Genomic DNA, 25,386 nt, shown 5'->3' with positions numbered 1-25,386 from the left:
TGCGGCGTTAGACAACAAACAAACACCACATTCAGGACCCACTAGACGAACACTTCATCTTTGAAAACATTTCTTTGAAATAATTATAATTTTTTTCTCAAACGATCCTTTACTCTTCTGCTGCAATCAAGAAAACTAGACTTGGTTAGGTTGACCTGGGCTGGCTTTGGCTTTCAGTAATACACACACACACTTTGCGAGAAAAAAAGAGACGAAAAAAAATTTCAACATTGAAATACCGGCATAACAGATAAACATGTCATGACTTTGCAGGTGTCCGGAATATTACTTAACAGGGCTCTGGACCCGACATACCAAAAGAGGGGTCATCCTCGCTATAGCGTGAATCGCCATAGGTGATCGGACACGTTGACAATGACGCAGCTGCATGATAATTCAACTATCTATGACTTTCCTGGAAAGTGTTTTTTTCTAAATCTCTTCAAAGTGCCACCATATTATTCTGGTTGATTTATGAAAATCATCATTATATTTTAAAAAAATATATTTTCCTTCTGTCATTTTCGTTCTAATATTAAAAAAATAAGAAATCATGAAATGGTTGATAATCCATCCTGGTGGATTTAATAAAATATTCATTAAGTTTCCGTCTATCAGTTTTCGCTCTAATAGTCTAAAAAAAAATATCATGAAATGTGTGATCCTCTCACGTTTACCACATGCAACTGTAGGAATTAATTTAAGAAGGACCTATTTGCAACACCCACCCTTCCAGCCCCATCCCACACCCTGCCCCTCCCCACACCCAGCCCCGCCCCGCCCCACCCCACACCCTGCCCAACCCGCGTCGGGATAAGGCACTTGGTAAAGTAACAAGCCAAGGAGATCTGGAAAACCGCGACTGTTTCTCAAAACTGGGCGTCGGCGATTGTACTTACAGATCGAATCAGGCCATCTTGATGACCCGTCGTGCGCATTGCCGTCGTTATTGACTGTTCGCGGGTAATTCCGAGAGAGTGAGATTTATTTGAGGCTCTACAGTACACACGCCGAGTGCGGCTGACATTCACCGCCCCACAAGCGTAACTAGGTCAGGCACGCACTCGGTATGTGATATATGTTCATTGGACTTGTTCTTTCGCCCTGCCTGATTTAAATAGCCGCAGTTTCAATATCATAAACATCGTAGTCACGAATATTCCCTGATTGTTAACATACGACTCGTACTGGCCCAACAAGAGACGGAACAGAACGACATATATTGGTTTATGTAACAGGAAATATGTACACATACATACACATATATACCTATACATACACATACATACAAACATATATATATCTGCATCGGATCTGCATATAGTGCGGGGATATAAGTAACAAAATATTTACATCTATAGACAATTAGCCACCAAATATCTTTTCGCATGCATCCATGGTATAGATGTTATGAATTTAACAGTTTGTGGTGTGTTCAATATCGTCCATGCTTTTGACCTCTGATCATTCCGACCTTTATATCAAGGTGAAGGTTACGCACAAGCGACTTCCTGATCACCCTCTAATCGCGACAATTGTATTAAACTCGACAATTCTGTTGTATGAAATCAATAATTACATATATAAAGCTCTCGAAGGATGGGAGCGAAACTATCTGGGTATAAATGCCCGCATAAAGCATCAGGACGCTTAGTACACAACATCGGTCGGAGTACGAGAGTGGGTTGTGCATGATTCACTAGTGTTCCGCGAGGGAATAGTGGGCCTCAGAACCGTACATATAGGTCATTCATGAACGAACACCTCAGCGTCAACACCAGGTTGTGCACACTCACCGTACACATCGGATTTTGTTATTTCTTTTAGCCAAATTCAGGAAATATAGATGAAAACAAGGTAAGGAAGACTTTTCATTCACGACGTTCAAATGTCAACTGTTCGTATGATATGGTACTTCGAGGTTCTCATTATCGCCTATTTCTCTCTTCAATGTATGAAAACAAACATTAATATCGCCCATAAATGGCACTTATATCTGAGAATATTCTACATTATTTTTGTTTGCTTTAGTAATTATAATTATTATTATTATATAAGGCAAAAATTAAGTGTTTATATAATATTTTTTTACGTTACATAAGTATATATTTACAGTGTGTTTATTTGAGTAATTGTCACATTTTATATCGGTACGTCTTTTGGGTTCATCATGTATACAGAGGCATACTGATTTTTACATGCAAATGAAAATTATGGTATTTCTTGATTATTGGAAGAGATATAAAGTTAACTATAGTTTGGGGCGATAGCAAATGGGCGAGACCAGTTGACCAGTATGAATGAAAAATTGTTGACTTACCATGAATTGAATTGTAGTAGGGGAAATGGAATGTTTAAGCTTGTTTTCTCAGAATCTATTGGGGGTGGTCGGGTAGCCTAGTGGTTGGATAGCCTAGTGGCTAACGCGTTCGCTCGTCACGCCGAAGACCAGAGTTCGATTCCCAATGGGTACAATGTGAGAAGTCCATTTCTGGTGTACCCCGCAGTGATATTGCTCATATATCATATATCCATACTCACTCACTCAATATCTATTGGGGTATCCATTATTTATAAGACAATCGTAAATTTAAGAGGAAACATATGTATATCGCTATCAATATTCATATATGCAACACAGTGAGAAAAGATTTGGGGATTGTGTATGGCTATTTTTACAGCTGCAAAACCAGATATTTTATAAAGCATCTTGCAACAAAATAATTTTTGTGTGGAAGATAGTATATATATTTGTTTTCAACAGTCTGAAGCATAGTTATTTTTTTCAACTGTCCGAAGAATAATTAATGTTTTTAACAGTCTGAAGCATTTTTTTTTTCAAGCATTTTCTTTGGATAATATATTTTCTTCAATGCAATAGCACCCTCGCCCATTTCCGGAATGTTAAATATAACTGGCCACATTGAGACGTCTATTTTTGGTCTATTTTGAGTTGAATGTGAACTCAGCAATATTAAAAAGGTTATTACTGATTGTCCTTCATATTGTCTTTAATAAACACAGACTAATATAATAAATAACCCCGATTCTTTTAGAACTGAAACAGTTCAATTTGCATTTGCAGAATTAAAATAAGATTTTAATTTGTGACAGATGTTGAGAATCCACGCCTTAAGTGTACTCAATATGACATATATCCTTGTAACAATCGACGGGCATGCTTGTATATTGCCGAACTTGTGAACAATTAATTATAAACAAATAGCACTGTCAGGCCAATATCGCAGAATACAAAAATGAAATATTGTTCTCAATATGTAAATAACACTACCCAATAATAAATAAGCTGGGATGCTTGACCTTAGTTAGTACATTTGTTTATTGATTGTTTACTGGGTTATAGTTATGCAGAACCAATTTCACAAAATGCAACTTATAAAAGGTTGTTTACAATATAAAATATGCATTTTGGGTTATATGTTTCGATAACCCTCACTCTTTAAATGTACAAAATGATACATATTTTTAATAATATTGAAGAGCGTACGTTTATATAGAAGAACATGTTTACAATAATGAAGGAATAGCAAAACCGGATAATTTGGTAAAAAAACAACCCAACAAATTATACTTTCATTTGCGATATAAATATGTTCTTGGTTCATATTGTGATCACCCTATACCCTTAATTATGCAAAAAGAGATAGACTTTCTCACTCAAGTCGGATTTGGCAAGATAAAAATTTATATTTTCGTTTGCAATATAAATATGGTCTTCTTGACGAACATTTTCAAAGTCATTTGAAATTTGAAATTCGGACCAATTTCGAAAATTAATCAAGTAAATATTGCTTACAATTTTTGTATGATCCTTTAGTTGTGACATCATTGTGACAACCCTACCTTTAAATATACAAAATGTGATACATGTCCTTACTAAATTGGAGCGTATGCTTGTTTATTTGTTTATTACAAACAATCTCGCAACGGAAGTAAAATAAGGTAAGCAAAATTTAAAATAAATAAATACAATGTTGGTTCGCTTTATTATAGGTTCATTTCCTCTCGATTAAAAAAATAATAATAGACATATAAAAAAAATAAAAAAAGATATTTGAAATAATCAACCAACTATTCTTGTAACATTTACAACATTAATAGATAAGCGCAAGGCTCAGGAAAATAATATATCTGGCTTACAAACAATTATAACTTTATAATTGTCTCTTTAAAATTGCATGCATATTGTCCCAGTAGTATAAGCGGTCCTTCATGGTACATGAACTATTTCGCATACCCCATAAGTTTGGGTCGACATACTTGAGAATTCTAAACGTTTGTTGAATTTACTTTGGAAAGGTTGATGTCAGTCTCATTATTCGTCATGTTGCGGAATACATTAACCACCACTATTAGATGAGCCACATAATTTCGAGAATGATGCTTCATTCATTTCGCATGTGAAACTTTCACTCGGAATTTTTGCTCTATGTGATATTGAATGAACTGACTCAACAGTCGTGTTGTAACAGATTCACCGTATGACGAGGACCAATAATATGAAAGGAGAGCTATTTTTAGCCCCCGCTGTATTCTCATATCCTGTTAAGTGAAAATGTGAATATTTCAGAAGTATTGGTTGTCATTTTTTTGTCATATTTTTGCCTTATATTACACAACATGCCTACAACGAGTAGAAGAGTCGAGATATCGGATTAACCTTTGACGTCTTGAAGAAGTAATACATTCCTTGATGACAAATATAACTTGCAAATGTGTTCATAATTGATTTCTATTATATATTCGTTTAAAAAATTCATAAGGTTATTTACTTGTCATTGTAGATTTTAATTACTTTCTTCAAAGCCACAGTGTTGTTAGTGAAAAGAAATATAAGATGGGAAACACATTGGGAAGGGATTTCAAAAAATTGTCAATAGGGCTAAAATACAAATTAAAGAAGCACGATGTTGCCTGTTGCTGAAATCAAAGAATTACAGCGCATTTTGTTTTAATTACTTAAATTTTGTTTATTGGGTATAAGGGAGGTACAAGTCTGCATTCGTACGACAAATATACTATTTTAAGAAACGCATTTGCTTCTTAAATACCTAATTATTTATATAGATAAACAAAGCTTCAATGACAAAAGTGATTATTACGCATAATTAAAAACATGAAAAGATTTGCAAAATATCCGTCGACGCCCATTTGGTGGTACAGATGCTTTGCAAATCGTGATGTCGACCGAAATCTGGACGTTGAAATCCATGTTGTTTCCGAACCGGATGTCTATGCATAGACTCGTTAGTCCAGCTGAAATAAAACTCCGGAATTCCAGCCTAGTTCGGAAACAAACATTACATTTTTGCAAGGTGTTTTCCTTAAAAAAATATATTCAGGCTCATAATTTTAATTAAACAAATATCTTAAGTATGCAGGATTAGTGACGATGGACGCGATTGTATCAGTTGCACAGTAGAATGAAAAAGGTTTTTACATTATCAGGGAACTTGTTATTTCGGCATTGGATTGTATTATTATCTTTTTCGAGCTCGGATATATCACAATAAAAAAAATATATGACGAAAAAATACAACATATATTGTGATATATATAGGTAATGTACCAGCCTAAACTTTATATTTAATAGTTATAAATAGCTTTTATAATGAAAATGGTATTATCTTGCACGTCTTTCACACAATCCAAATATACTTTTTTCTGCCATAGAACTTAATATCTTTCAAGAGACTCTGGATACCGTTTCTCAAGATATCACGCGCGAAATGGTACGCCTTACCTTAGAGGGTGTATGCTAATTGGACCATCCCACGTACTGATCAGTTTGTGGATGTCGTCCACATCCGTACCGCTGTATGAGGAATCATATCTACAAGACACCCTCCCACGTGCTGTGGTAATATCTGTGTCAAGGTCACTTAAATTCCACTCACCGAAGTTCTCAGTAAATATTTTTATTACGAAACCTTTCAAGTCATTTGCTTATGTGTTATCGGCATTAAAAAACAAAAACAAACAAAAATCAAACAACATTATTCAAAACGTCAACGCCCTCGATTGTCTGTGAAGACATTGGATGTAAAAGACAAAACTAAAATAATCCTATCATCGTGTTAGTCGCGTTTTAGATTGCATGACATGGAATTGAAAAAAGATGTCACGAAGCTATTATTATATATTCATCACAAATGTAGACAATTCGCCCATTCTTTCAGGGGCGTCTTTTCAATACCCTTGGAATGAAATCAGAATCGTTTGATGTCACTTGTTTTAGAGGAGAAGAATGTATTGTGTAATTGAATATTTCGTAGACAGTATGTTAGTTAAAGGGTAACGGATCGACTCGTAGAAGATATATATATATATACACTCTTTGTCCTATTTTTCCCCTGGCCTTTCTTTGCCGGTATTGAGATTACTTCCCAGGTTCTGCTCTTTTCGCAGATACCTAACTGTTACAAGTAGAGATTGTCGCAGAGCATCAATTGTTCCCCGCAATATACTGTTATGTGCAGAGGAAGGAAGTGTAAGCTATGGGAGGAGAGAATTGGTGTAAAGTACAAATTGGTAGTTATTAATGTAGTTATCTTTGGAAAGCGCAATGAAAGAAACAGTGTCTTCAAATGGTCAGCACAAGGAAAACCCAGGCAAGAAAGCTGGGCCTGTCAGGCAGAACTTGATATATACCCACTATTAGTACCAATAAATAAAATAATTGATTACAAGTCCCAGTTAGATGAAACAACAAATGTCATTCTTAAACATGCTTTTGCAGCAAATATCAATATTGCTGGTCAAAATGTTGGTTGGGTTAAATAAAGCAAACTTTTTGAATAGTAAACACAAAAAATGTAATGAATCTACTGTAAACAAACTTTAGTTCAAACGTAAAAATTCACGCAATTATTGAGGGATTCCTATTTATCTAACAGCAAGTTAAGAACACCCAGTTTGGTCAAGTCATCTATAGATATTGAGAATTATGTTACATATTGTAAAAACAAAGGTCATAGGTCACCCTTCTCAAAACTTCGTTTAAGTAATCACAAACTAAAAATTGAACAAAATTGGAACAACAACGTCTCTGTGAAACATGTGATGTCTCAGAAGATGAACAACATTACGCAATGTCGTGTATAAAATACAACCAAGAAAGAGAATCACACATGATCCTCAATCATGATAAAGAATTTGGTACACTCTGTTAAAAGGAACAGTTCTTAATAATTTTACCAACAGTTATTCAAACACAACCTCCAAGATCTGTTATCATATCAACAATTACAAACAAATTCCTTGTATGTACAACATTACCATAGTTTTGCTCAATTCTCATATTGTTTCATTCTAATACACTTGTTTTGAAATAAAATTGTTATAATGTACCTCCTTTGTATGTTGAATGTACCTGTGTTTTTTAATTGTCGTTTATTGTGAATGTATTTTGTAGTTTGTGATAGTGTAATATTGCCACTGTTTCTAAAACATCTTTGTTGTATGATAGTTTCTTACAGTTGTGTACTGCGGCACGGTTGGCCCGAACCTAAGGCTCTGCAATTCGCTATGCCGAGTTGTGTCCCTTGGGCACCCCAGAAACCCATGACAGTGTGTTTAGAAGCTCTATACGACGCCTATAGCTAAAGGAGATAATCGCTCAATGCGCAATAGTTTATTCTTACAAAATATAGACCGGGTAACTTTAGCGAAATGAGATATATATTTCCCCTACACATTTTTAGCTCTTTTAAAAACTAAATGAACAAATTTCATGGGTTATCTGCATTACGAAACGTGACTATATCTCAGAATAGCAAGACGATTTTGAAGTATCTCTTATTGCTGGAAAAGAATAGCATCAACATTCCACGCACATGATTTGTATGTTTCGTTTCGGTAAAAGCGTTGCTTGAAATTTCAAATAAACCAACATGTCGGCAGACATGCTACAAAATTAACCGTTCCCGCCTTCAGGGCGGGGAAGAATAAGGGGTTACTAAAAGACAGTTAAAATTACCGAGCTTTTTCATTTTTTCATTACTTCAAATGGCTATTAAGTCATTATTTTGGTGGTTTTGGTATATTTTAGTGATGCTGTCGAATGCACATTTCCAACAGCTCTCGACGTTATGAAAACATAAACTGGTGGCGTTTTGGAGGATTATATTTGTAAATCTTCCACATTACAATTAAATGTGCAGGCTATGTAATGTCATTGAAAATATGTCATTTTTCAACCCACATATGTTTAGTGCACGAAGAACATATGTCATTCCATGGGGTTTTTTTATATTTAGTGTGAAGGTAAGATTTTATTACCCAACAGCTGCTCGCCGAGAGCAAATCTGGTGGATATTATTGACGTTTTGAGGTGGCTTGAAACTGAGCTACTCAGAATCAATCCAATACCCTGGGCGGTATTTTGAAAGCAATTAAAACAATACATATATAATCAATTTAAACAGTGTATGGATGTACCATGATTTACTGGCCTGACATATAATGCACAATGTGCAACGTAAACATTATTATTATTATTATTATTATTATTATTATTATTATTATTATTATTATTATCCCAATGTTCAGTTTCTAAGTAATTAATACTGACGTCGATACCTGTGCACGGCTAGCGTGGGTAGTTTACGAGCGCTTCGAATAACTGTTGGAAAAGGACGTGTGGTGAAATGGGGTTTAATGTCGCGTTCAAGATGAATGCACTTACGTAGCGACGTTTGAAAAGGATGTCAATATAATAGTCACTGTACTTTTTTCAAAAATCAATGTCAATCGCATTACAAGAGTAACAAGATGGGAAAATGTCATGTTATCAAAGAGGTAATGTATACGCGACAGTTTGTTTAAAAAAATATCTGAAATGTTGGTGTGCTACAAGGATGTATTTTAAGTCCAGTTTTGTTCTTTTTGTTTATACGCCAGCTAGCTGTCCAGATACGGTAACAATGTGTAGATGATATTCAACTCAAGCCAGAAAAGATTGAGCTATTTTATGATATCAGGATAATGTCATGCTATAACGTGTGATATGCGGCTTACATTGCGGGTTATTGTGAGTTGTGTGATGTCGCTTTACGTCGCTTTTAGCAATACTCCAGCAATACTCGGTTATACATTAAATGTAGATATTAATAAAACTACTCCACAATTCAAGATATTTCTTCTTAGAGTATTAAAACTTCTTAGAGAATCCCGGACGGGACTCAACCCCAAAAAGTACGAGAATCTGTACTTTACAAAGAACGTGGTATCTCAAATATAACATTTGTTACTTAAGGCCTATACTCTTGTATAGGTTTGGTGTGTCGAGTGTAAACATGCGTAGTGCTATTAAAGTAGTTCATCTTCATGGATGTAAACCGTTTTTAGCAGTAGAAGTATATTAAGTTATATAAGAGCTCTCACACCTTTGGCGAACACCTGGTATTTGATAGTGATAGACACTATTTGATAGTGATTCATAAACACGTGCTCATGATATAGTCGGAATCGTACAATCGACTCTCCTTTTGGCAGAGATTTGTTTTGAATATGGAAAAGATTTTGTCGCTTTAATTCAAATGTTTTGAAATTTAATATTATGGATCACCACACAAATGTTATAATATGTTGAATGTGTGCGAAAAACAAGGTAAACGTCATTGGGTATTTAAGGTCTGACAAATCTTACGGAGTGGCGGCTTGTCTGAAATAATTAATCTGTAATCTTAAAGGAGTAACTTCTTTTGTATCTCAAGCTATAAGAGATAGGTTCCGTCACACATGGTTCTCATGCTTATCCCGGTTGGTTAATGTCTTATCCACGATTTAGGTCTTATATCTATACAGATACAGTACTTGTCACCCGCTCTTTGGTAATATCCTGCTTTTTAAGCGTTTGGACACACTGGCCCTTAAGCATAGCATTAAAAAGATCAGTTAATTTTTGTTCACCCACGTACAAACTGTTCTCATTAAAAATACAGTCTGGGCCAGGGAAGTTTACGTGTAAAACAGTCAACTTCACAAGCAGAAATATTGGTACATAAAATATCGTTGAATCAGTAATTATAGTCAAGACTAAGTTTTATATCAGCAAGCATAGATTCAGTGAAAGTGTTCCAAATTATAAGGTATTATAAGCATAACAAGTCCCAAAAGGTTTACATATATCACCGGTGTCAGAACAGGCGTACTCAAGTTTTTCTTTCCCAGTTTTTTTTTGTTTTGTTTTTTGCAAAGCTTACGAACTGATTTATAAAAGGCATTTACATCAGCTTCACATGTCTTTTCCAACTCACTTTCAGATTTTTCACAAAAGTTATGACGTTGTCGGAATTCTCTCTTGACCTCCTTATACTGCATGTCGGATTCCACATTCTCTCCTCTGGGTTTGTCTTCACACCGCCAGCTCCGCCCTGTCTCCTTCCAATATGGCTTTAAATTACCATAAACCTACCGACAGGAATACACTAAGTGGCTGCATCTAGCAGCATTTAAGATCAAACAACTTTTACAGAGTTGTGGTTATGTCTGAAATATATTTTTCATGACCCCCTTCTCCCTATTATATATCTCCACTCCTTAAATGAAGTTCACCGTGTGCGACGTACGCTTGCAAGTCGGAAAGCGCACGTTAAATCTCCAATATAAGTAAGTAAGTAATGAAGTTCAAATTTATAAAAGAAACTAGTTAAAGAAGAAATAGAAACGTATCATTTTGTCTTGGTTAACAAACCTTATCTTCAATATCAAAGTATATTCTATATTTGGGCCTACTTTTGATTATGTAAAAATTAATAAAACGAAATTTGTTTAAATTTGTTGATGGTTGTTTAAACTTGGATGTTATGCTATATATTTATAAAGTTCAGTTTTCAAATTGAATTCAATATGCAATCGTTAAATATATAACTATATGAATATGTATCCACACGGGTTGATATGAAAAGACGCCCATACGTGTGTCCCTCAACGTGATAATAATCTTTTAATTTTGGTCATTAATACATCTTCGTTACAGATAATTATTGATCTGCGCCCCTTATGTTCTAAGAAATGTTTATAACCATTACCCATGGCGAATACAGACTCATGCATTTACCTGATTGTGATAGTGTATCTCACAAAATACTGAACTACTTTCTTTACCAAAATATTGATAACATATTTAGCACTGTAAATTTCATCCTTGCGACGTAAATGATTGATAATGAATTAGATAAAATTATGAAACTAAATTTTGCACTAAACTTCAGTGGTTAATGATGTTCTACTTCTTATGATCAGGGGCGGTCGGGTAGCCTAGTGGTTAAAGCGTTCGCTCGTCACGCCGAAGACCCGGGTTCGATTCCCGACATGGGTACAATGTGTGAAGCCCATTTCTGGTGTCCCCCGCCGTGATATTGCTGGAATATTGCTAAAAGCGGCGTAAAACCATACTCACTCACTCTTATGATCAAGATGATAAAAAGGATTTTCTTCATATTATTTAAAATAACATAGAAATGACATAGTCGGAAAACATGGTAGTCTCTATTCATTTCCAAAATCTTGTTATGATTAGTGGCAAATGTTAAAAAATACTTTCAGTGGTTTATGATTTTTTACTTCTCATGATCGTGATGATAAGAAGTAGTTTCTTAATATTATTTCAAATGGCATAGGGTATTTGTAGTTCTCAGTTGACATTGTGCTCTGTTTATGACAGACTTCTATGTGTTTCAATAGTTTCTTGAAGTTTCTTTTTTGTCAAGTGATCGATGTCGGTATGGATAACATTTCAGGAAGGTCATTATATTGTTATTTGCGAACATTAATCCAACCTCATGTTAACGTATCGGTATGTATAATATATCAACTCAATACGGGTCATCTTATGAAGGCACCCTGAATCATCGATACAAAGAATTAAGTGGTTGATATCCAGAAACAAGTACAGTAAACTACGTTTATAACGAACACGCTTATAACGAACTGACTGATATAACAAACTTACTTTTTAGTCCTGACTATTTGCTGTTGTTATGCTGTATATATGCTTATAACGAACTACGGCTATGACGATCTAAAATTAGAGGTCCCTTTGAGTTCGTTATAACCGTAGTTTACTGTACCACGTATTCATCATGTGTCTTGTTTCGTTTCGAATATACACGCCGGAAGTGGAGAGTTGTCTTGGAGACAAAGGTCACTACTTTTTCTTGTGACAAAGGGGGCACGGGTGGCCCAGTCGTCTAAGGCGCCGCGATTCGCTGTGCACAGTTGGGTCCCCTGGACACGCCAGAAACCTATGATTGCGGGTTCGAATCCCGGTTCACCCCGATTATGTTTCTAGGTTTGTCAGCACCATACCCGTGCTCGTGGGTTTCACCGAAGTGGTAAACGTCTGAGACCTGCATCACTTCGGGCTTTCCCCCCACATTAAGCTGACACGCCGTGATATAACTGGAATACTGTTAAAAGCGGCGTTAAACCCAACTCACTCACTCTTGTGACAAAATATGTGTAACTTATTTTGGCGAATCACATTTCTTGACCATCATTTTTCTTCAATCAATATGTAATAAAATATCAAAATATGCGCTCCCCCAAAACAGAACCGTAATTTTTCATTTGAATTCAACTCAAATGTGTACAGAGAAGACGCTAATAAAAAAACTGAACTCATATGCTATAGATATATCAAACAAATAGAATGCATGTTCTTATGAGATTCCATTTAGTCAAATAATTGTGTTTGCCGTTTAAAACCACCCATTTACATTGTCGGTGGAAACGGCTTCAACGAAGTGTCATTTCTGTTATACATGTACCTATAAATCAGACCACACATCAAGTGTGAAGTGTTTCAATTCTCGTGAACATTAATTCAGATTATTAATGACACACAAGATTGTGTAGACGAGACTCTGCACTTTCCCTTACATAATAGAATATATTTTCTGTGCTGTAGACAGGTGCAAGCACTTGATCCAACAATGGGACATAAATGTGTGTATTCTACACACTCAATAAACCTATCTCGTCTTTTTTACTGTCATTTTGTCATGTTAATGTTTTATGTTATTACGCCCGAATGTGACGAAGGTGTGTCTCTCTTTCAGATCCGTCTGATTGTCGACGTCTTCACTTTCTCTTGGGATGACAACGAATGGATACACAATTACCTTTCTCTCCATGTCTGGCTCTAACTTTGGTGTCATTATTAGATGACCCTTAAGGCTAGTACAAGCATCTTCAACCTTTGCCATCAAGTATGCCAATGCAGTGGCCAACGGATGAGGAGATGGTCTGTGGACATGTCTCTCCTTGTTCGTTAAGCCCTGATGGTTCGCTGGCAGTCGATTCTCCAAGGGGTGGGTATAGCCCGTCGGACTCCCCCAGCCTGGTGCTCCTATCTCCGACACATGTCCCGGGCTGTATGCAACCCCGGGTATCTGATAATGACGGGGGGTCATATGATAATGAGTTTGCACATGTAACGCCACATGCCTCATCTGGTGGACTAGGGTTGGACAATGAACAAGTTTTGAATAAGTCCTGTGATACCTTCAATGGCGATGCTCCGCCGTGGAAGATAAATGCATCCAACGAGAGGGGCAAGAACTCGGGTCTTTCAGGTGGCGGAATACCCACGCATGGTACTTCAACGACTGTCGGTGCTAGACAAGATGGTTCGGATATAGAAAGAAAACATCTTGTGCCTTCAATACAGTCCAAAACAACCAACTGTACAGGCAACAATGAGTCTTTTCAATTAATGGAGGTGACGAATGACAACCACACTGGTTCAGTGTTTGCTAACTTTGACAGTTTATCAAGAAAAGGTGACGGTGTGAAACCAGTGTTTTCGGTTCCTCGAACGTCCTCAGGTGGCCCGTGCCAAGTGTGTGGTGAGAAGGCCAGTGGAAATTTTTTTGGTGCGTTAGTCTGTCTCCCGTGCAAGGTAAATATTATTTTTCACATATCGTTTGATATGATTGATTGTTTTGTTGTTTAACGCCGCACTTATCAATATTCCAGCTATATGACGGCGGTCAGTAAAGAATCGAGTCTGGACTAGACAGTCCCGTGATTGACATCATGAGCATCGATCTACGCTATTCGGATACGATGACATGCATCAACCACGTCAGCGAGCCTGACCACCCGATCCCGTTAGTATCCCCTCACAACAAGCACTGTGGCCTTTTTCACATATCAATATCAGTTACAGTATAAACGATACTTGTGAGGTCATCCATATTGATTTGTGTGTTTTCTCCTTGCTCGGAGTCTTCTGTTGCATACGAATTTCGCATCTCCCAAATCGGTATACTTTCTTTCGTCAAAAGCGAACTTTGAATAGGATTCCAGATCGTAGACCAAAATCCGGTGAAGCTATGGAATACATAAATGGCGGCCGCGACCGGTTTTCGTTTTGGAACTGGAATCCTTTGTTCCCCTCGATCAAAATGTATGCGAATTTGGAAGTAAGCGATAAAGAAAGAAATAAGTAGGTATGTTTTATACAAAATAATGCCATGATTTGTAGCTTATCCGAGGTGTTCATCCTGCAGCGCTCTATGGTAGACCTTTCTAACTGTCCTAACTGATGACACACGGATTAGGGCATACGGTTATCTACAGCAACCTATCTGTGCGTTGCTCGAGTGACAAGTTAGGAGGACACCTATCTGTGTGTTGCTCGAGTGACAAGTTAGCATGACAACCTCCTGTGTGTTGCTCGAGTGACAAGTTAGTGTGATATATGTCTGTATGTTACTCGAGAGACTAGTTGGTGAGATATTTAACTGTGTGTTGCTCGAGTGACAAGTTAGCGTGACACCTATCTGTCTGCTGCTCAAGTGACACGTTGACGTGATACCTATCTGTATTTTGCTCGAGTCACAAATTGAGGTGACACCTATCTGTGTCTTGCTCGAGTGACAAGTTAGCGTGACACCCTGCTGTGTGTTTCTCGCGTGACATGATGGCGTTTTGTATCAGCATTTTTACATCATTGCAGAGTTTCTTCATCCGCTGCACGAAGGAGGGAGAACCTGTATTTGTGTCGCAGTGTGATAGTCGTTGTGATGTCTCCAAGCAGGGACGCAACAGATGCCAGCACTGTCGGTACAAGAAGTGTCTGGCAGCAGGAATGTCACGAAAAGGTAGGACGTTGTAGGCAGGAACGCGCGTTTCACATCCCCCTGTCAAATACACGAAGACTCATCCCTGCCCGAACCCGCAACACGTAAAGGACACGCTAGTTGCCTTAATGTAGTGTCCGTCTTGTCCTTGTACAATGTGTGCGCATTATTCATAACAAGGGGCAAAACTGCAAAACTCAAAGGTACATGCGAACAGCTATGTTGACATGGAGCTTTAAACAATATTCTGAAACGATTTATAATATGGCCTTCATGTTTGCCACATAAAAATGTTGAACTGTTTCTATTGGAATCATTATTGAATTTGATATGCTGTCATTTTGTTCGTATGTCATTTGTTTCTTTATTGTTTGATTTTGGGTGCTGCTCCGATATTTGGCCATAGCATATGCATATTTAGTCTTTCTTAAAAATCTTATGTTTTTCATGAAGCTGGCACTTTGTGTCTATTTATGATCCTAAGAACATGAACCAATTGTTTACCTGGACAGCACAACAGGCACTTGGCAATGTGAGTGAGTGAGTATGGTTTTACGCCGCTTTTAGCAATATTCCAGCAATATCACGGCGGGGGACACCAGAAATGGGCTTCACACATTGTACCCATGTCGGGAATCGAACCCGGGTCTTCGGCGTGACGAGCGAAGGCTTTAACCACTAGGCTACCCGACCGCCCCTTTGCAATGTAAACCAATGTTTCGGAATCATGTCTATTTGAAACATTTGGTATTTTGATATTATTGACAGTAGAGCAGGACATGCTTACCGTTTTCTTGAACACCTGGTGTCCTCACAAATTTTCAGTGATCCATATATTTTTCAATTTTATTTTGTGGAATCGTATATTTTTATTTATTTTATGTAGTTATTGATATTTAAATGAAATAGTTTTCTAATTCAACATAACATTTAACGTATTTTAATTGAAACCGAAATGATCTGTATCGATTCTCTTTTAAGTAAATATAACACTGATATTTAGACCAAAGGCATCGCGGCTCTCTGTTTACTGTAACTCACCCAGGGAAAGATCATTTGGACGAACAAATTGTTTGCGAGACTTCAACTTAAGTCCAATGAACAAGTCACTACATATTTGTTAAACCAGACGCTAATGCAACATCAAATTGTTGTCCTTGTTAACGTAACGTCCTTATATCCAACAGAAAAACCAGAAGCGGTGGAACCGGGCGAGGGCCAACTTCTCTGTCGGGTGTGCGGGGACATTGCAAACGGAATCCATTTTGGAGTCTACACATGCGAGGGATGCAAGGTTGGTATTGTATGGTGTCGCTCAGTATTAAGTATTGCAACTGTCTCTTTTTCCTTGATTCCAAGGGGGCACAGTTACGTCCCTTGGGCACGCCAGAAACCTATGATTGTGGGCTCGAATCCCAGTTCGCCCCGATTATGTTTCTAGGTTTGTCAGCACCATACCCGTGCTCGTGGGTTTCACCGAAGTGGTAAACGTCAGAGACCTGCATCACTTCGGGCTTTCCTCCCCAATAAGCTGACACGCCGTGATATAACTGGAATAATGTTAAAAGCGGCGTTAAACCCAACTCACTCACTCCTTGATTTCAACAGTGAAATGTCCCCATGCCTGATTGCGGGTAATTGCCCCGATGGTGTGGTTGGGTTCTCACGCTTTCACCTGTTTACTTTGTTCAGACTCGATTGTTTTGCATTGTAGTCATTCGTGATATAAAATGCCGGGCCAAAGAAAGTATATACCCATGGTTGATGAGTGAGTGAGTGAGTGAGTTGGGTTTAACGCCGCTTTTAACAGTATTCCAGTTATATCACGGCGTGTCAGCTTGATGTGGGGGGAAAGCCCGAAGTGATGCAGGTCTCAGACCACATCGGTGAAACCCACGAGCACGGGTATGGTGCTGACAAACCTAGAAACATAATTGGGGCGAACCGGGATTCGAACCCACACTTTTTGGGTTTCTGGCGTACCCAAGGGACCCAACTCCGCACAGCGAATCGCGGCGCCTTAGACGACTGGGCCACCCGTGCCCCCCACGTTTGATGATGGCTAAAAATAGTAACAGACAAGAAACGATTATTCGACGGTGATGTAGTTGATGCAGAGTTATCTTTTGGTTTGCGGTGTTTCGGTTTCAGCTTAGTAACGTTTTGACAACGTTTGTAATTTTTTGTTAAGCCCAACCTTCAAGTGTATATTTTGCCCGGCAGTTTATATTGCTGACTGTGGCGTTACAACATACTTACTCATTTTTTCATAGCTCGTTTGTTTGTTGTTGAACGCGCTACAGCAATATTCCAGCTATATGACGGATGCCTGTTAATAATCGAAGCTGGACCTATCCAGTGATTGATATCATGAGCATCGATTACGCAATTGGGATACGATGACAGGCACCAACCAAGTCAGCTAGTCGTCTCTTACGACAAGCATGGACTGCTAAAAAACAATTAAAACCCAGATTGTCACGGGTTGTTTTGTTTTAGATGTAAATATCACAACTAACAAAATATCAATAATATCAGTTTTATTAAGTAGTCACACTTTAGCGGCCGCACAACCATATACCTGAAACAGACATCTCAGGCAATCACTCAGTTCGACTGTTTTGTCGGGTGGCCCAGTCGTGGCGATTCGCTGTGCACAGTTGCGTCACTTGGGCACGCCAGAAGCCTATGATTGTGGGTTCGAATCCCGGTTCGCCCCGATTATGTTTCTAGGTTTGTCAGCACCATACCCGTGCTCGTGGGTTTCACCGAAGTGGTAAACGTCTGAGACCTGAATCACTTCGGGCTTTCCTCCCACATTAAGCTGACACGCCGCGATATAACTGGAATACTGTTAAAAGTGGCGTTAAACTCAACTCACTCACTCACTGTTTTGTCTTTTTAGAAATTCTTCCGGCGTGGTCTCCTTGAATATCAGTCCTATGTGTGTAAGGCGGCGATGTCGTGTTTGCTGAACCCCCGCAACAGGAACAACTGTCGGTACTGTCGCTACCAGAAGTGCCTCAATGTAGGCATGTCTAGAGGAGGTGAGCGTATATCAAGAGAATAACAAACCTAAGGGCGTTTCATATGTAGTATTTGCTCAAGGCAGGTTGAAAAAACAAATATGGCTGCCGGTGGCCATCTTGGCTGAAATACAAAACACAAATGTGCTCAGTTTGGATGAGCTTTTAGTTGTTTACCAAAGGCGCCCAGTGAAATATTTCAGACTCACGGTGTCTAAAGATAAGTTAGAATGTATATTAAATGGGACAAACAACGTCAAATATGTTTGGCCTCAGGGAAGGCCCAGTCATTTAGGTGTATTGAGGTGTCAAGTATGTCAACTGAAGTCCCTACACGTCCTGTAACTAGGAGCAAAACGGGATGTGTCGTGTATGCATATCAGTTTGCAAATCTATATAATGTTCATTTTGATTTGGAGATGAAATATTGCTTAGTCTGAAGGGCATCTGGATGTATAAAATCTGTGGCCAGCTGATTTAGCAGATCAGGGACATGGTTGCATGGTAGTCTATGACGCCACAGAGTGTAGAATTTCATCCTGAACGGTTTGCTGGCCGTGGTTCTTCCCGTACATTTACCTTGGTCAGTCAGCTCAATACCAGGGCTGGTGGTATAAGAAATGAATATCCGTATCTTCCTTAATTCTACACATTTCTGGAAGTATAATAACATAATGGTGATGGAGATGGCGGTGATAATAATTATAGGGAACTTTTTTCTTCCTTAGCTATTAAGATGGGTCGTCCGAAGAAGCTTGGAAGAGACCACGACGATCTTTCCAAGATCATTGCCAACAGACTGTCAAATACGACGGTCAACAGGAACACCTTCTGTGAACACAGAGAAGGGACAGGGCAGAGGTTGTCTCCTTCACTGGACGACGTGGCAGTAGCACCGAAAGATGAACGTGGGATGCTAACAATTGGAAGAAGAAGATCCTTTACGCCTGATTCTGACTCTTCTTCTGGGAGTGGAGATGGAAAGACCGCAGATCAATGTCAAAAACTTTCAAGAGGATCCCTGCCTCTCAAAAAGTGTATTCTCAGATCTCTTCTCACAGTGGATGAAGCTAAGAAAGCAATGTGTGCTGCTGGGACGGAGGATGGGACTGTCGTGGCTGACAGTGTCGAACATGATCTTTCAGTTGCACCTACTTGTCAGGCTCATGTTATAACAGATCCATCGGATTCGGGGAAGGGTCACACGACCAAGGAAATGGGTACTGAAGGTCACCATAACCTAAACGCCTTTCCTCACCACGATGCCTGCCATGTTTCATTTGTGAATGCAGCAAATGAAGATGGAAGAGATGTGATGGTCATTCGATATCAGAGCCAGCAATTTCATCCATCACCTCACTTAAATTCCCGCAGCCCTTCTTCTCCACAGACATATCCTTCTCTTCTTCAGACCACAGATTCAGATGATGAAGCTTCAGACCCGAAGAGAAGAAGGAGGAGCGACAGTGACTCAGTCAGTAACGCTAGCTCACCCGCTGACATTCATATGGACTCCCCTGACACGCAGCATCAAGTGTATGATGAACCGTCATCACCAAATATTCCAATTCAAATGGTAACAGAGGACATTCCTTTAGATTTATCAAATTCGCCTTCCCAAACCAGAGATTCTGAATCTGGAGGAATGATGGATGGATCTCTAAAGTCTGCTCCCCATTTTCCAGTGGCATCATCAAGCACAGGCAGTCACTGTTGGTCTCCTACTTCAAGGAAATTTGCCTTTCACACCACTCCCCTTACTAGCAGTCATGAAATGAACCACAATGTATTGGGTAACACTCATACCTCAAGTACAGACGATTCTACCAGGCGTAGAGAGACATGCCCAGAGAAATCTGCTTCTCCACATGTCAGTGTTGAACTCTCCAATATGCATGTTCATACCCATAAGCCGAGTCTTTCACCAGGAGATGTTTTGCCTGTGCGCGGAAATTACTCTCGAAGTGCCATTATACAAACTGATCTTGTTCCTCAGTCACCTTTATACAACACAACATCTGATACTCCCAAGATAAAACTGTATCAGATTGACGGGAATATTATAAAGGAATTAAACACATTTTTCCTGGGTTCTGTAAAACTTCTAAAGAATGTTCGGCAGCGACTTGAATCAAGCAATTATTGGTCACATCACACGGACCCAAAGTGCACTTTCAGTAACTCCTTTCCTCGACCGTTCGACCACGAGGCCAAGATGAGAGCCTGTTCGGACCAGTTGGAATACTATCACAGAGGCCTTGCCACACATACCCTACCTCTTTCAACAAAACCAGATCCATCCTCCCACCTCATCCTTCCTGAGGAGCGACACCTGGCGAGCAAACTAGAGACCGAGTACCGGTTCCCCGTCGACCGCGTGTGTCAGTACTGGAGTAGAGTCCCTCCCACTCCCAGAGACATCCAGATGTCCAGTGCGCAGCACAAGGCCCTGCAGGATATGCTTGAGGCGTATATGGAGATCCTCAAGAACCTCAGCGAGAGTCATTTGTCACCAGAAGAGAGATTTAGTCATGTAAGTAAAACGATCGTATTCTCCTTAAATCACTTGGGGACCACGGGTCGCCTGGTCTAAGGCCCGCAATTCGCTATGCAGAGTTGCACCTGGTGTCCCAGAAAAATATGACCGTGGGTTCAAATTCGGGCCCGTGAAGATCCGGGATAGAAAAGGTCTTCAGCAATCCATGCTTGCCGTAAAAGGGGACTATGCTTGTCGTAAAAGGCGACCAACGGGATCGGGTGGTCAGGCTCGCTGACTTCGTTGATGCATGCCATCGATCCTTATTGCGTGGATCGATGCTCATGATATCAATCACTGGACTGTTTGGTACAGACAAATCGTATACGTCTAAGTACTGCATCTTTTCATGGTACAACTGGCATACTGACCAAATTCACTTGTTGAGACATATTCTGTTACGATTGTATGACATGACGACATGTTGAAATTTTTTTTGTCAGGTAATGATGTAAATATATGATTTAGCATACAGCGAATATACATAGTTGGATCTATACATACAAGAAATAACCATTTGAAAGCGCAAGCAGCCTCCGTTATTTCAAAAGTATAACTTTAGCACTACAGAATATAATCCAAATGGCAATACCAAACCACTTTTTGTATTGTTTGGAAAACAACACTGTTAACATTTTGTTGCAGATTGAGGAATGGCCGGCGTACGGTGATCTCCCATTTATGGAATATACAGTTCGCCGTATTGTGACCTACGTGAAGGAGGAGCTCGTTTTCATGAGTAAAGTTCCTGGTGAGAGAAATATACGACTACAAATATCCTGCTTATATGTCCCCTCGCACGACAGATTAACTATAGTAATATGACAGAATCGGGTGATCGTCAGCTTTCCATGAGTAGTATATAACTATTATAACATAAAACAAGAGTTTTGAAACTCTTATATCCTCATTCACCAGGCCCTTGGGCATGCCAGAAACCTATGGTTGTGGGTTCGAATCCCGGTTCGCCCCGATTATGTTTCTAGGTTTGTCAGCACCATACCCGTGCTCGTGGGTTTCAGCGAAGCGGTGAACGTCTGAGACCTGCATCACTTCGGGCTTTCCTCCCACATTAAGCTGACACGCCGTGATATAACTGGAATAATGTTAAAAGCGGCGTTTAACCCAAATCACTCACTCATTCACAAGACTTTAACTAATACTCACTGAAAACTGTTATTGACTTTCCTTTTCTTCACAAATGCCTTTATATTAAGTCCAACGCAATATATAATAATTACAATACATTTCACCAATAAATTTACGAAATTAATAGTTGTATTGAAGAGAAGTTTTCTATGTGAATAACTTTCTTTATGACCTTTAAATTTGCTCATGTAGATTTATTTAAAACAGGTTTATTTACTTATATCTTCGAACCACAATGGCCATATAAACTTATTATTTACAAATGATTGATTTCAATAAATGTTTACAATAAGATTTAAAAGACAATAAATGATGAAACACGTTTTTCAGGTTTTAAAGATCTGAACCCGGAGGACCGTCATTTCGTGGTACAGAATATGTGTTTTGCCAACATCTTGCTCATTGCTGCAAAGGAATGGTATGACGCAAAGACCAAAACGTTCTTTCAAATGTTCCATTGGAAACTGCCAGAATGGCACCCTTTGTACTCCTACAGAGAGCTTGCCTTCCAGCTGGCCGAGAAGGTCCACGAGCTGAAGATGGACAGGACGGAGGCAGCGATGATCTCGGCTCTCAACGTCATTGCTGCTGGTGAGGGTTATATTTGCGATAACGTGATTGTTGTCACCAGACAGAGGCAGTGGGCACACTCTCAGCCTTAGAGGATTGACGCTGACCAAGATGATTCTGGTCGCTGTCGTGTCGGACAGGGTGCTACCAGGGAGTTTTGGTCCCTCACCATGGGAAAGACCCGTGAAGATTCCGGGGTACAATAGGTCTTCAACAAGCCATGCTTGCCGTAAAGGGTGACTATGCTTGTCGTAATAGGCGACTAACGGGATCGGGTGGTCAGGCTCGCTGATTTGGTTGATGCATGTCATCGTTTCCCAACTGCATGGATCGATGCTCGATGATCACCTGACTGTCTGGTCCAGACTCGATTATTCAGAGACCGCCGTCATATAGCTTGAATATTGCTGAGTGCGGCGTTAAACAACAAACGAACAAACAAACACTTGGGAAAGTGAATACTTCTGAGTAGTTTCTTTATCTAGAATAAGGCAAGTTTTCAAACATTCCAGGTCACAATTTTTAAAAACAAAACAATCCCAGACCAAGTACATATTAACAGAGAAATATATCTTCTGGAAAAGTCTTCCGAAGACAGAAATGAGAATCATTGTAACTCACTAACATGACTGGTATAGGTAACTGTCGTAGGCTCTATAGGCGCGTTCGGTTTTATTCCAGATTGCAGTGGCCTTAAGGAGCCAGAGAAAATTGAAGGTTCGCGAGACTTCCTCATATCAGCTCTGACAGCGCATCTCAGCTGTGAGTATCTTCATTGTGTACTAGTTATTGTTGTAGGTGATGGGCTGTTATCGGCTAACGTATGTACTAGTTACTGTAGTAGGAATGTGAGCTGAGTACCTGCTTTGAGCTGTGAGCAGCTGGTTTATATACAAGATACTGTAGTGAGCTGTGGGCAGCTGGTTTATATACTAGATACTGTAGTGAGCTGTGAGTAGCTGGTTTATATACAAGATACTGTAGTGAGCTGTGGGCAGCTGGTTTATATACTAGATACTGTAGTGAGCTGTGAGCAGCTGGTTTATATACAAGATACTGTAGTGAGCTGTGGGCAGCTGGTTTATATACTAGATACTGTAGTGAGCTGTGAGTAGCTGGTTTATATACTAGATACTGCAGTGAGCCGATGGCAGCTGGTTTATATACTAGATACTGCAGTGAGCCGTGAGTAGCTGGTTTATATACTAGATACTGTAGAGAGGGACGGCAGTAAGTATCCAGCTTATTCACTAGATACTGTAGTGAGCCATGAGTAGCTGGTTTATATACTAGATACTGTAGAGAGGGACGGCAGTAAGTATCCAGCTTATTCACTAGATAATGCATTGAGCCGTGAGAAGCTGGTTTATATACTAGCTACTGTTAGAGAGCTGTGAGAAAAGAACAATGAGAAACATTGCATTTGTTTCATTTTTTCGTAAGCCACTACTGCTAAATGTGGCATAAACCTTCACTCAATATATGTTCATAACGTCAAAGCTACCATAGACTTACTAATGTTCTTGTGCAACTGAACGCCTGTATCATGTGTCCTGAAAGACATTTTATCCATCATTTCAGATAAAGGCGTTGATCCCGTTTCCAGAATGAAGGATATTTTCAGCCTAATGCCAATCTTCAGACTGTGTAGTTTCTGGAATAAGAATATAAGAGAACACATTTGTGTGTGCAAAAATGGAGCCCTCGGCAAAATATCATGATGAGTTGAGAAGAGGAGTTGAGAAGAGCGCCCATGATGAGTTGAGAAGAGGCCCCATGATGAGTTGAGAAGAGGCCCCATGATGAGTTGACAAGAGGCCCCATGATGAGTTGAGAAGAAGCCCCATGATGAGTTGACAAGAGGCCCTAGGAGGAGTTGACAAGAGGCCCCATGATGAGTTGACAAGAGGCCCCATGATGAGTTGACAAGAGGCCCCATGATGAGTTGACAAGAGGCCCGATGATAAGTTGACAAGAGGTCCCATGATGAGTTGAGAAGAGGCCCCATGATGAGTTGACAAGAGGCCCCATGATGAGTTGACAAGAGGCTCCATGATGAGTTGACAAGAGGCCCCATGATGAGTTGACAAGAGGCCCCATGATGAGTTGAGGGCGCCTGCCTTCCGTGACTGACCTGGATTGTTTTTAAGTTATTCGATTCAAGAACTATCACATTGTTTTCGTTTTGTTTTTAAAAGTTTATTTATTTTGTTTATTTGTTATGAAGGACGCAACTGGTCGTTTATTTCTGTATTTATGGAGGGCTGGGCATCCCCTTCGTTGCTCGTGGCCCCTCGTTGTTTCACAGAACGATCTATCAAGGGTACCTGATAAACAAGCGATAGTTTGCATGATTAATACACTGCAAGTTGTCATCTTAAATAGGTTATCCTATCCGGTTATGTTTCGGATGGATATTACTTTGAAAGCTCACTAGAAGCACGGGTGATTTAGAACTAATGTTCTTGGTGCGCATAATCATGGCAAAATATTTAATTTTCGACACACTTATGAATCTTGATTATAATTATTAGCTCACCTGATTAAGGTCAAGTGAGCTGATGTCGTGTCCTGTTTGTCCGGGATCTGCCGTTCGTCGATGGTAGTGAACTACTCAGGAACTAATTGAACAATGAAGCTGAAAATTCAGATACTTGTTCACCAATGATGACACCCCACTTTGTACAAGAGGTTCAAATAAAAAATGTTCAATGTGGCCGCGACTGCAGCCATATTTGAAAAAAACTTCTTTTTGACCATTAACCGGACATTTGTGTTACAAAATGGAATAAAATTTAAATTTACTTGTGTAGTTGTGGGGTTCAAGATATTTGTTTCGATTTTGCGACATTCTAAATTATGACTTTTATTTCACCTTTGCACTTTGACCATGCTCCTAAATTGCATTTTGGTAAACACCTTCTCTTCAGAAGCCACTTGACCAATTATGAAACTGAAACCTGACATGTTGTTCCCATCAACGATGCCACCT

The 25,386-nt window shown here is 39.3% G+C and overlaps 1 protein-coding gene across 1 annotated transcript; it reads left to right on the top strand.

Moving 5' to 3' along the window:
• The first annotated feature begins 1,507 nt into the window (after positions 1 to 1,507).
• On the top strand, positions 1,508 to 24,504 carry LOC124151125. Its single transcript, XM_046523461.2, has 10 exons — positions 1,508 to 1,857; positions 13,086 to 13,927; positions 14,990 to 15,134; positions 16,301 to 16,407; positions 18,019 to 18,160; positions 18,868 to 20,672; positions 21,321 to 21,426; positions 22,155 to 22,415; positions 23,076 to 23,156; positions 23,976 to 24,504. The coding sequence occupies exons 2-10, from the start codon at positions 13,238 to 13,240 to the stop codon at positions 24,113 to 24,115; spliced, it is 3,477 nt and encodes a 1,158-aa protein (XP_046379417.2). The 5' UTR covers positions 1,508 to 1,857; positions 13,086 to 13,237; the 3' UTR covers positions 24,116 to 24,504.
• Positions 24,505 to 25,386: the final 882 nt, after the last annotated feature.

The sequence above is a fragment of the Haliotis rufescens genome, unplaced genomic scaffold (genome assembly GCF_023055435.1).
Source record: "Haliotis rufescens isolate VD_foot unplaced genomic scaffold, xgHalRufe1.0.p SCAF_3, whole genome shotgun sequence".
Lineage (NCBI taxonomy): Eukaryota > Metazoa > Mollusca > Gastropoda > Lepetellida > Haliotidae > Haliotis > Haliotis rufescens.
This window is presented reverse-complemented; position numbering and strand designations above follow the sequence as displayed.

Coding starts and splice junctions, on each gene's coding strand:
- LOC124151125 (XM_046523461.2), top strand. CDS start 13,238: ATGCCAATGCAGTGGCCAACGGATGAGGAGATGGTCTGTGGACATGTC. Junction 16,408..18,018: donor ACACATGCGAGGGATGCAAG/GTTGGTATTGTA, acceptor TTGTCTTTTTAG/AAATTCTTCCGGCGTGGTCT. Junction 21,427..22,154: donor TTTCATGAGTAAAGTTCCTG/GTGAGAGAAATA, acceptor CACGTTTTTCAG/GTTTTAAAGATCTGAACCCG.